The 12,784-nt window shown below is 42.1% G+C and overlaps 1 protein-coding gene across 1 annotated transcript; it reads right to left on the minus strand.

Moving 5' to 3' along the window:
- Positions 1 to 7,678: 7,678 nt before the first annotated feature.
- On the minus strand, positions 7,679 to 10,399 carry RPL37 (ribosomal protein L37). The gene is made up of 4 exons (XM_036403894.2): positions 10,256 to 10,399; positions 9,436 to 9,571; positions 9,047 to 9,131; positions 7,679 to 7,790 (listed from the first exon to the last, which is right to left on the minus strand). Exons 1-4 carry the CDS (start codon positions 10,256 to 10,258, stop codon positions 7,721 to 7,723), a joined length of 294 nt encoding a protein of 97 aa, XP_036259787.1. The 5' UTR covers positions 10,259 to 10,399; the 3' UTR covers positions 7,679 to 7,720.
- Positions 10,400 to 12,784: the final 2,385 nt, after the last annotated feature.

Raw genomic sequence — 12,784 nt, forward strand, 5'->3', positions numbered from 1 at the left:
AGATAGCAGCCACAGGACACCTAAACCTTTCAGAGAAAGAGAATTTATTGCTCCATTATCAGAAGAAACTAACTTATTCCCGCCTCGCTCAGCGCTGAAGACGCCGTCAGGATTAAGGGGAAGAAGTTGACGATGACCAGACAGAATCCTGTGTTTGAATGGAATTTATGCTTCATGTATAAGGTGTATGAATATGCAATAGGCTATTGCTTTTAAGGGTTAATCCTCTGTTAACAAGTGTCCTTTCTCGGGCTTATTTTGCCCAGAAACAGGGAACTGGACTGTCCATAACTCTTTGGTTTTTATTGTCTCGTATTGTCCTAATCTTGATTGTTCAAATTTTCATTACTCTAATTATATTACTAGTTTTATAACCATTTTATTACTACTAAACTTTTAAAATTTTAAAAACCAGTTGGTGTTTTCCACATCTTGTAAATAAATCCGTTTGTTCTCCTCAGTTCTTCTTCCCACATCCAGACCTTATAGGAATACAAAGTAGGAGTCTCAACTCCACCTACCTTGACCACGTATCCTGCCCTCTGGCTTGCCTTGCCAACCATTCACACCTCTCATTCACATTGCATTTAAGCCACTAAATTGCCTTCCATTCCATGCATTGGGTATTTTCTATATACCAAAGACCATACTTCTTTTTTTGTTCACTATAACTGAATTAATTTTTTTATTCACATTTCAACTCCGCATTGAAAGAAGCACATAAACCTGGAGAAGAAGTCACTATTGAATGGATATTTCCAAATGGAGAGATTATCAATTGAAGAGGAATGTTATGGGCAACTCCCATGCCTTTACTTCCTTTCCCTAGTACTCCAGACTAAGACTAACTCCAGACTACTTCAGACTAGCTGAATGATTAAATCTAAAATGGTTTCTCTTGCCTACCCTACACACAGCCCCTGAACATGTTTGCAAATAGATAAATACATCAGACAGCAAGAAATTTTGGACAATTTTATTATAGTAATGGTCTTAAATCCAATTCAGAGAGCCTTCAATATTACTTATGTTATAGTCATTAATTTAACAGTTGGAAACCAGAAATTCTGGTCTATGTAAAAATTGTATATTTAATTAAATTGTATATTTAATTAAATTAATTTTTAAATTAAATTAATAATTAAGTTGTATATTTAATTAATTAAATTCCTCTATGGTAATGGCATAAAAAATTTTGTAGGGAAGTAACCCTGAGGGGTGTTCCCACTTAAGGGAGAAATCTTACCCTCACTCTGGAAAGGGAAGGGATGTGTCAGAAGTGTGTCCATTAAACAGTGGGACTGAGCTCTAATAGTATATAAACCACACATATAAAATGATTGTCAGTCAGATGTCAGCTCATCAGCCTTTAGCTCAGCAGCTTTACTTCAGTTATCATAATTTGTGGGTTCCTTTCTCAGGAACTCGGCCACATCCTCATCAGTGCCAATTTCTGGCAGGAAATATTGTTTTTCACATCCTCAGGATGTTTAACTTTGAATAGTTGAGTCAGGCTGGTCTCAGCATTCTTCAACACCAAAAGCAGTGTGACACCCCTCCGCCATCCACCTCTGATAACTTCTGCTAACAAGACAAAGTTTGAGTGGTTTTACCCAACTTAGAGCATCCTGCTATGCTACAATAGTAACATTACACTACACTACAATAGAATTGTACAAGCTCTGAAGTGTAATTATAAAAATTATTTGGCCTGGTGTTAGATCTTTGGCTCTAAAAATTTTGTACATTACAAGTAATAAACATGCACACAAATCAGAATACAAAACTACAATAAACATAGTTCATGATCTGAGATTTTAGGGAAAAATAGTTATTGTCAGGCTATCAAATTTCAGGGTGGGATTGCATAGCAATCTAACATCAGGAAAGGAAAAATTCTCTTTTGTGATGCAAAAAGCATTACTTTAACCTTTTGGAAACATTCATTGTAGTATGAGGAGAAAATTATGTGCTGAGTATCACACTGGGAAAAAAAAGAATGGATTAAACCATAGTTAGATGAAGAGGGAAAAATTATTTGAGATATCAGCAGAGCTTGTTGTCTTGATACCAAAAGATTACAAGCTATTTTTGGCTTTAACTCAAGCTGTTGTCCTGATCATGACAACACAATGAGAATTCAAAAAGCTTTACAGGTCTATACTACAAAACTATATCATTTCATGAATTACTAAGTAATCTCTTAATCACTTAAACACCAGAACATTTTAGAAAATGAAAATAAATGAACTGTTAAAGTCAGACGGGAACTAGACTGTAGAAGTCATTCATTACTTTTATATTTGCAGACAAAAGTGAGTATTACCAAAATATTTTGTCCATTTGTAATATGACTTTTATGCTTATATCACTGCATTCGGTTTTACTCAAAGTTCTTTGTTACACCTTGAGCATTTAGTTGCTTTTAAAAAAAGAATAAAAGCATAAAATCTACAATAAAGTCTCCCAGGCTGAGTTAAATCAAGCATAATCTAGGTCAAGCCTTATAGTAAGATCACAATAGATTCATATTTTAATATTTGATATACTTATGTACAATACATAAGTATTTTACATAAGTATATCAAATATTAAAATATGAATCCATACTTATGTATAATACGTAAGTATTGTATACTTACATACATACTTATGTATAATATGTAAGTATTGTACATAATATATAAGTATACATAATTAAACCTACACATCTTACTTGAGCTTTACTCAGTGTGAAGGTAGTGATAAACACTTTACAACACTAATCAGCAGCACTGCTTCCTCTCTCGCCTTTTGCATGTTAGACTCGTATTAGAAGACTGAGCTTTTTTGGCCAACAGCACAACTTTGAGTAATGTATTGTTAGGGTGTGGGGTGCATGTTGTCCTCTTAGAATAGCTGTAGGAACAAAACATACCAGAGGAATTCCTCCATGAGTCTTTGAGGCCAATTTACTTTCTGATAGCCTCTCCATTACACTCTTTATCTTGAAAAGCCTGTGCACTACTTTAAAAACACTTTTTCTGTTTGATAATTCACACTGGGCATGCCTCTACTTTTAAAACAAAAAATGAACTCAAAGCTGACTTAATGATTTCTGTCAGTTATCTCCATAATCTTTTTTTGAGACAGAAAGTTGCTGCTAAGTTCCCCTAGTACAGTTTATTTCTTTTGAATGTAAATTGTTTCTATATTTTCAATAATTTATTCCCACACGTGGGAGGACTCAGGATACTCTAGTGTAAATAGAGCTACTACTCTGTGGAAACACCCCCAGCACTGTTACCCAGGGCATTACAAGTGCCACCAGTGTGGAGACCCAGCTCGTGTGCCCTTTGTGACACACAGGGAGCCAGTGCTTCTGTGGTTCAGGGACACAGCAAGGCTTTCCTGACATCAGTCTGCCCAGACACTGCAATGCCATCAGGGCCCTGGACAGTTCAGGGCCAGCAAGGAGACCGAGAGTGGTAGATGATGTAATAATTAGACAGTACAAGATAACAAAAGATTGAAGACAAAAGGGAAAACATTCTCAGCTTTACTAACAATATGAAAGGGGGAACGTTAATGCGGATTGTTTCTACTAGCTGGCATTAAGACTTCCTTGGCATCATTGGTGCATTTTGCAAACAGGCACATCCTTCTTGCCCTTTTCTCTTTGACTTCTGACTCTACATTACCACTGAATGTACATTTCTTCCGCAGGCACTCAGCACTATTTCCACTTTCCCTCTCCTCCCCCTAAGAGTATGTTTTGCCCAGCTCTAGGCTTCTATCTCTTCCGCTGTTTCTAGCTTCTAAGTTGAAGACACTGCAGAAATCACACAATCAGAGAATGGTTTGAGTTGGAAGGCACCTGTAAAGATCCTCTAATCCAACCTGCCCTGCAATTAGCCAGGACATCTTCAACCAGACCAAGCTGCTCAGAGCCCAGTCCAATCAGTCCTGAAACACTCCCAGGGATTGAGAGTATATAGCTTCTCTAGGCAGCCTGTTCAAATGTCTCAGCAGCCTCAAAGAAAAAGACTTCTTCCTTTTACATAGCCTGAATCTACTCTCCTTTAGTTTAAAACCATTACCCCTTGTCCTGTAACTGCAGGCCCTACTAATAGGTCTGTCCCCATTTTTCTTCCAGGTCTCCTAAAAGTATTGAGTGGCTTCCTGAAGCCTTCTATTCTCCAGGCTGGACAATCCCACCTCTCTGAGTTCATAAGAGATGTGCTGCAACCCCTTGCATCTTCTTTGTGACCTTTCTCAGGGCATGGTCCAACAGAAACATGTCTTTCCTGTTCTGGGGACCCCAGAGCTGAATGCAGCACTCTGCAATGAAGTCTATAGATGGAAGGACAGAGGGGCAGAATCATTTTGCTTGACCTGCTGGCCACACTGCTCTGGATACAGCCCCAGATGTGGTTGGCTTCCTGGTTTCTGGGCTGCAAGTGCACATTGCTGGCTCATGTCCAGCTTTTCAAGCACCATTACCCTCAATCCTTCTTCATAGAGCATCTCTCAATCCCTTCATCTCTCATCTCGGCTGGCATTTGCCTTGTGTGCAGGACCTTACATTTGCCCTTGCCGAGCATCTTTAAATTTAAATTAAATGGGCCAGCTTGATCTTGTCCATGTCCTGCATGGTGTCCTGTCCCTTGGACATGTCACAGCTGGACCACTCAGATAGTGCAGTCTCAGAGGGTGCACTCAATCCTACTATGTCATTGATGCCATGTTCACTGTGGGGAAAGTTACACTTTGACCTTCTCTTATGGCTCACATGCCTACAGAAGCCCTTCCTCTTCCTTTTACATCCCTTGCCAGGTTTGCTTTAGCCACACCTTGCCTTCCCAGCTCTATCTTGTCGCAACTGAGCTATGTCCCCATGCTCTTTCCAGGGTACCTCCTCCTGCTTCCCTGCCTATTTATTTCCTTCTCATCACCCTTCAGTTTGGCGAGCAGGCCTTGACTCAGCCATGCTGTTGGCTTTCCTTCCCTGGTTTCTTGCAGATGGAGATTGAGAGCTCCTGCTCCCTGTGGAATACACACTTCAAGATCTGCCAGCTCTGTTCCATTCCCATGCTGAGGGCAGTGGGTTCCATGGACTAGCTCCTAGAACCTAAGAATTGCTGAACTCTCCTGCAGGGAGATACTCATGCAGCCTGCTGTTGTGCCAGGGAGCTCTAAGGGCCTCACTTAGGACCACTCCTTTTAGGGGTGCAGGATGACCGACTTTAGTCCTCAGGCAGTTCCCATATTGGCCGCCATCCAAGGCAGTAATTACTGGAAATTTTCTGAAGTCTGTAACCATAATGTTGTTCCTCTCAGGCTGTTGCAGGCAAGTAACATTCCTAGGCTATCAGGGGCTGACTTACTGTCTCTTGTCACCTTCCTTGGCTAGGCAACAAAGGCCCTGCTATGGACAGTTTCCGGTAAGTTCAAGGGCATTTTTAGTGGGGGAGAGGACGTGGAGGAGGTGTTTGAAGACATAATACATCACCACACAAGGATTTTTTACCAAAGGCAATCCATCTTACCCCACTGTAGTCACTGAACACCTCTCTGCCTTTAAGAAACCTTCAACCAATACACTTCTAAAAAGTGAGACTTGTACACTGAACAATAGGATATGTAATTTTTGATGTAATTTGGACTACACCATCTATCAGTCTGAAGGATGCAAAACTCACACATTAGAGACTGGGTATGACAATAGTACTGTATACATAAAGTATACAGTAAGCGTTATGCAGAGGTTCACTAGGTAACGCTCAAGTTAAAATGCCTAATGAGATTTCAATAAAAGATTATACACTAAGCAACCAGCAAAGCAGCCTTTCAGTATTGAACCACACACTACAAAGAACAGAAGGGCATCAAAATCTATTTCCTGTACAATGCAAATATAACTGACACATGAAGTACACAATTCTTTCTGAACAGGACAAAAAACCCACAAAAAATTATTTCCTGCCCCTCACCAAGAATTTTAAAACAATTGAAAATGGCTGTCAAAATTCTTGTCCATAAAATTCATTCTTGCTGCAAGTAAAATTCTTCCTGAAATAAAGGGTTTCAGTTACTCCAAGTCATTGGAATTTTCTATCACTGTTACCATGGTGTATTGCTTGTTATACTAATGCTCATTTTCCAGGAGCAGAATTCATGAGAAGCTAATAGGTAACAGCAAGCAGCTAAGCACTTGCCCTCACAGTGCTTTATCATGTCTGCAGGTCAAACAGGCTGCTCAGAGCAAAACCCCACGCTACAGAAAGATCACCTAAGACCTGTCAAGCAAAGGCTTTCACTCCCACCCATAGTCGGAATACCTGCCATACCACCAATCCAACATCATTGAAAAGAGCCTTTCCTTAGAATCCTGCTGAGCTGCTTTTATAATGGTCTTGAGTTTATTCTCAGAGAATAAGGACACATTTATGATTACTTCCTCCCTACATGTGTTTCCCTAACATCACCAAAAACATTTCAGGGGCACTCCTCAGCCCTGGGAATACATGGCCAGTACTGTGGACTGTGTATTTTAAGAGCATCACTACCACTTAACATTCCAACTTTCTCAAATGGACCAGTTGAATCTAGAGCAGGTAGAGTCTATTTGTTACATGCTACAGAAGAGCAGCAAATTACTTCTTCTGGTTTAGAAACAGCCCAAGTTGATTAGCTGGATTATCCAAAAATTCTAACTCCATTTTAAAACATAGGAAAATGCAGTCAGCAATTTTCACCTGGCTGAAAATTTCTGTGATTTTGAAGGTGATATATTAACTGCTGATCATACAGAGACAAAGCAATATTCTGCTTCTGGAAGTTCATGACAAAACTAAGCGCAGTGAGAAGAGCCTCAGAAGCTTAAAGCATCTCAAGTTTTTCAGTTTCTAGTATTGTCTCTGCAAGGCAATCTAAAGTGCTGTAAACCCTCACAGTAACTACTGCAATTGCCCAAACTGGCATAGCAGCACCTTATAATCACTTTCTCGGTGTGAGTTTAATGCCAGTAACACACAATGCAGGGTACAAATTAATTATCTGTAATTTTTATGTAAGTCAAACTGACTTACTATCTGGTATTATTATTTACATGCAACACTGTTAACTCAGATCTGTGTATCAAGCCTTCCACACCAACCCCGTCAGGCCATTCAGAAAATTTTGTCCTACTCACAGATCTCCAACCCCCTGTATCTGCAGTACACACTCTTTGCCCAAGAAGTAATGATCCACACAGTAATACTTTTGCAGGCTTTCGAGTACCACAGAGCAGTGAAAAAAGAACGGTATTGGAAATCCCTCTATCACTAACGCCTCCCAACACAGCACATAACTATAGTTACACAGTAACTATTATTATAGTTACTATCTTCAAAACAAAATTGTGGCTCTCTGTGCTAGGGCATACCGAGATCAGAAGAACACAGGGCAAATCCACAGTACCAATATTCCACTTCCCTAGCTGGAGACCTCCTTTGAGTAATAGATACAAGCCTCTTTTTTAGTTCAGTGCAGAGATTATGGTCCTTTTCAAGACAAAGGTACTACCTAATGAAGACTCAATTAAAGGAGTGCTTTAAACTAATCAGTTCAGAATTTATATTTCAAGTCTTTATGTATTTTCATGAATACTACATTTCAGTGAGTACGTAAAAGTACGTAAAAAAAGGTGACAAGATTTTCTGGTTAAGACCATTTATTTTAACAAACAGATGAGTCTTTAAGATGAACTGGAGGCTGCAACAGCTGCTCTCTTGGGCTTCGGTGTGGTTCCCTCACGGAATCCATTCCTGCAAGTAGAAATATGGTTACCACTCTGAGAAGTTGATTCCTGCTCCAGGTTATTTTCTGACACTCATGTTTTAGATGAAGCTTACTAGTTGTTTTCAATTTATCTCAATAATGCACTGAAATCACTACAGAGTTCACCCGTTCAGACCTTTTTTAAAAAAAACACATTATTAAAAATTGTCTTGAATAAGCAGTATGGTTTTCATTCTTGTCTGCTGAAGTAAATTTGACCTCTTGAGACAGGAAGATTTCATTATCTGAGTGAACCCTGCAAATATAGCTCACCTGCTGAAAGCACATCTTAGTACACACTCCTTCTAATCTGGCTAAAGAGGTCCTGTTTCTGAAGTCTATTTCTTACAAAAATTCTCTAAGCCTCCAACCACACTCTTCAGCCCTGAGCTTGATTTTGGATGACATTTCTACCTGAGCAACACTCAGTGGAAAGCAAGCTACAGCTGCACACTGGATGGTGTTTTATGGCTGCCACTGGAAAAGAATGAGCTAACCAAAACAAATTGATCCCTCAGCCACACCCACAAGTGAGACTTAAAAACCTCATACCTTTTGCTAATAAAATTAATCTACATTTTTATGACATCACTCCTGAATTACATATCTTTCATATAGCATTCTTGTGCAGTGGATCAGAAGCTACAGAATTCCATGGGATTCATAGAAAGTGGGAATCATATAACACCCCCACTACCCCTCCCAAGTACAATTCAAGATTTGTAATAAGTCTTAGAAACTTGCAACTCAGTTGTATAACTTGATGTAAAAACTAATTAATGCTGACTGAACTCTAAATAAAGAGAGGGACCAGACGTTATTCCTGTCCTGAACTTTCTTCTGAGTGAGCAAATGGGACTGGAGTGCATTTTGAAACTTATCTCAATAAACCTTTAGTATAATGATCTATTTAAATGAATCACAAATAAACAAAATACCACACAAATAATTTTTAAAAGTGAGCTTCTTACTACAATAACATATATGTCCTGTACTACCTTCATTCAGTATAAACATTGGAACTTCTTGCACACCTTTTGTCTTACCAGAAAGGTTTTTTTTATCCTCAAGGGAGGATAAAATGCAGACAAAGCCCATTATTTCATGACATATTTAAGAAGATTGTACTCCATTAAGTGGTACTAAAACAAAATTAAAATGTAATTTTGAGTGGTAAATTTTGTCATTAAATAGTGTCTATGCAGGATTTCACAGCATGCTAGTCGGTTATAAAGTGTTATACCTGAAGCGACGGTAGACCTTTTTCAGGTGCCTCATGCGACCAGTACCAGTGGTGTTGCGTCTTTTAGCCTTTGCACTCCAGTTATCTAAAATATGTAAGTCACTGTTATTTACCCGCACCAAGTAATTTTCGTTGCATCTTACATTTGTATGGTACAATTATTCAAGCTGACGAAGAAAAAAAAAAACTTACTATAATTTAAGCCAGTTTCTATGGAGTAATACTGCATATTACCTGGCATATAGTTAAACCATCATTAATTTGAACAAAGCTCCAAACTGCAAAACGACACTGGAAAAAGTTTTCCTCCTTGATTGCAAAACAAATCAAACTACTGAAGAAGAAACACGATTTTTTAAACTAGAGCCAGTTAAAAGTTTGTTACTTACACTTTCTCTTACGCTTAGCAGGGTAACCACATTTCCCACAGGTCGATTTTTGCAGATGGTACGCCTTGGACCCACATCGACGACACAGGGTGTGTGTCTTATTTCGTCGCTTACCAAACGACGAGGTACCCTTCGTCTGAAAAGCATTTCAAAACATGGAAATATCACTAACACGTCCAAGTCACAAAACTAAAAGTACAAGCCTTAAAAACCGAGCGCAAACCGAGTCGTATAAACACGTCAGAAGCACATTCAACTCTAAACCACAACTCAGTTTTAACTACGAGCAGCATCCATTTTCAGGACCCGTTGCCGCCATTCCTTATGTGCCCCCGCCCCTGTGCTGAAATAAAACGGAGCTACGGCGCGCTTACATGGGCTCCCCTCTCCTCACACCTATCACCATAAAGCACCCAACTGCTCTCGCCCGACGAAAAGTGACTCGCTTCACACGCAGCAGCCGCACACTCACCCTTGGCGAGCGAAACCCCTCCTGCTACGTTACCGCCCGACTGCTCGGCCACGGCGGCAGCAGGTACGAAGCCGGAGTCGCCGAGAAGTCCGCGGAACCGCACCGCACCGCGGCCTCCCAGCCCGGCCCGGCCCGGCCCGGCCCGGCCCGGCCCGGCCCGGCCCAGCCCGGCGCGGCAGCCGCGCCCGCCGCCAGCCCCCGGCCCCAGCCCCGCCGCCCAGCCTGGCCGCGGCACAGCGCGGGGCCTCTCCCCGCGGCCCGGCCTGCCCCCGCGGCGCCCCCAGCCCAGCGCGGCGGCGGATGGCGGCGGATGGCGGGCGATGTCCCGAGAGCGAGCCCGGCACTCACCATCTTCGCCGGCCGCCAGCACCAAAGAGGCCGCGCCCCGCCCCGCTTCCGCCACGGCCCCGCGACCGCTTCCGGGGACGGCCGCTTGGGCGGGCCCGGGCCAGGCCTGGTGTGAGGAGCGGCTGGCGAGCATGGATGAGGCCCAGTGTGCGCGGCCGCTGGCGAGCACAGACCGGGCCCGGTATGCGGGGCGCCTGGCGGGCCCGGACCGGGCCCGGTGTGAGGGGGCGCCTGGCGGGCGCAGAGCCTGGCCGGGCACTGCCGGCACTGCGGGCACGGCGCGGGGCACCCCGGGGGTGCAGCTCTGCAGGAGCGGCCGCGGTGCCAGGCGAGTGGCTCAGCGCCAAGTCCTGATTCTGCTCACTGCAACAGTCAGAGTTACTTTTACAGAATCACCGACTCACCAGTTTTGGAGATCTACAAGACCATACAGTCCGCCGGTCTCCCCAGCACTACCCATGTAACCCTAAGCCCCTAAACCACATCGCCCAATGCCAAATACAGACGCCTATTGGACACCCCCAGGGAGAGGATTCCACCACCTTCCGGGTAACCAATTTCTGGCCACCCGCGCAGTGACAAAATTTTTAACGTGAGTCTCCCATCTCTCAGTTTCTCACCATTTTCTGTTCTCTGTGTAAGCACAGTAGAAGAGACCGGCCTCACCTCACTACACCTTACTTTCAGTAGTTGTAGAGAGCAGTAAGGTTTAATGGTGAGTTTTTATGAGTGAAATTCAGGCACATGTATTCCTGTATTCCTGTATTGTGTATTACTACCTGTAATACACGACTTTCAAAGTAAGCTGCCTTGAAGAACGGGCTCTCCTGCACTCTCTATTTGTCCATGTCCTCCCCCAGACCCCTCCATGGTGCTACGCAGTCTGCCTGAGATCAAAAGCATTGCAATGGACATCATTGGCACCAAAAAGGGACATGGTCACAGCACCTAGCTTGAGTCCAAGAAACATTTGGACATTTGGCATCAGAACAATGCTCTAGATACATTGTGTGAGGCTGTCTTGTGCAGGGCCAAGAATTGGTTGATGAACCCTGTAGGTCCCTTCCAACTCAGCATGTTCTGTTATTCTCTGAAAATCTGCTATTTAAATTCTCATATGCCTGCCTACTATGCTCCTTCAGTAGACTTACAGTCTATACACAATTTTATCTTGAGAGAGTTCATTTCAGGGGAAATTAGAGAAATTTTTATATACCTTATTACCAGATCATTACCTTGTCATCCCAAACAGAGCCAGAAATTCATGCTATAGCCAGTTTATTTGTCTTTGATGAATTTGTAGAATTATGTAACTTGTCTTACAGTACTTGATGAAAGAATGTCTTTTTCTGGTAGGCTAGATGTCAGTCCTTGTTTACTGACTAAAAATGCGGCTTTTCCCAAGTACAGCTGTCTGGGCCCACCAGAAGCCAACAAACTGTGAGCAACCTTCCCACTATGAATGAGTTAAACCCCTGTGACATGGAGTTCATTGATCAGAAAAAGGGGTAGTCCCACAGCACAGTCCCCAGATTAGTAAAGCTGTGTCTGACCTCTGCATTTTCACTCCTGGACAAATCATGTTCATATGGTTGTCTAAATAGTAATTTGTCCTCATTTCTTTTGGAGTGTAGCCCCTTGTTGAATTTTTTTGGTGCTAATTTATGTAGTGGGAGGCCTTTGACCTCTGGTAAGGTTGAGGGATGGGGGAAAAAGCCATTTTGACTTCAGCAGCATGGCTTCCAGACCCAAAAATGTGTGGCTTAGGCTATTCACTCAGTTCTCTCATTTTTGGGTGGCAATTTCTCTTTCTGAAATAACAGAAATCCTTGCCTGTATTAATTTTTCCTCACATGAAATCCAGACATTTACTCCATCCATGGTCCTGCAGTAGTTAAAAAGGAGAGATTGGTTCCAAATGGTAAATCATCCCATATTAAATTAGGTGTCTGAAGTAGGGTGAAGAAACGATCCTTGGGAGGAGCCCTTCTTCCATGAATTCTAAGAGAGAACTAGGCAGGCCCATTAGGCTGGGCACATAGGTAGCTGAATTTAGGTAAAATTAATTTTACCCTGACTTGACTCAATTAAAATATTTTATAGCAATTCTGTCTTCCTTACCAGAAATCAGAAGAGAAATCGCTGTGTTCTATGGATGAAATACCATTCAGGGAAAAAAAAACAAAGCAAACCACTTAACTCAAATAGTATGTATACATCCTACATGCTGAACTGAAGTCATATTTCTCCCAGCAGCCTTGCTGTGTGCCTTTTATCTAGTGCATCCTTTGCTCTTTCTTTCTCACTAAATCTCAGAAATCTGGACGATGGCATGGACATTGGACAGGTGCCATGGCAACAGCCTCTATAGGAAGTCTGTTGGTTTGGCTGCCTGCAAGAATATTCAGGAATTATTCCTGTCCTTTGTGGGATAAAAATGATCTTCTTCATTTACATGTCTTCAAACCTGTTCAGAAAGAAAGACTGTTGCCATTGTCGTGCATTCCTCTTTAGTATTCAGGAATACTT

The sequence above is a fragment of the Molothrus ater genome, chromosome Z, assembly GCF_012460135.2.
Source record: "Molothrus ater isolate BHLD 08-10-18 breed brown headed cowbird chromosome Z, BPBGC_Mater_1.1, whole genome shotgun sequence".
Lineage (NCBI taxonomy): Eukaryota > Metazoa > Chordata > Aves > Passeriformes > Icteridae > Molothrus > Molothrus ater.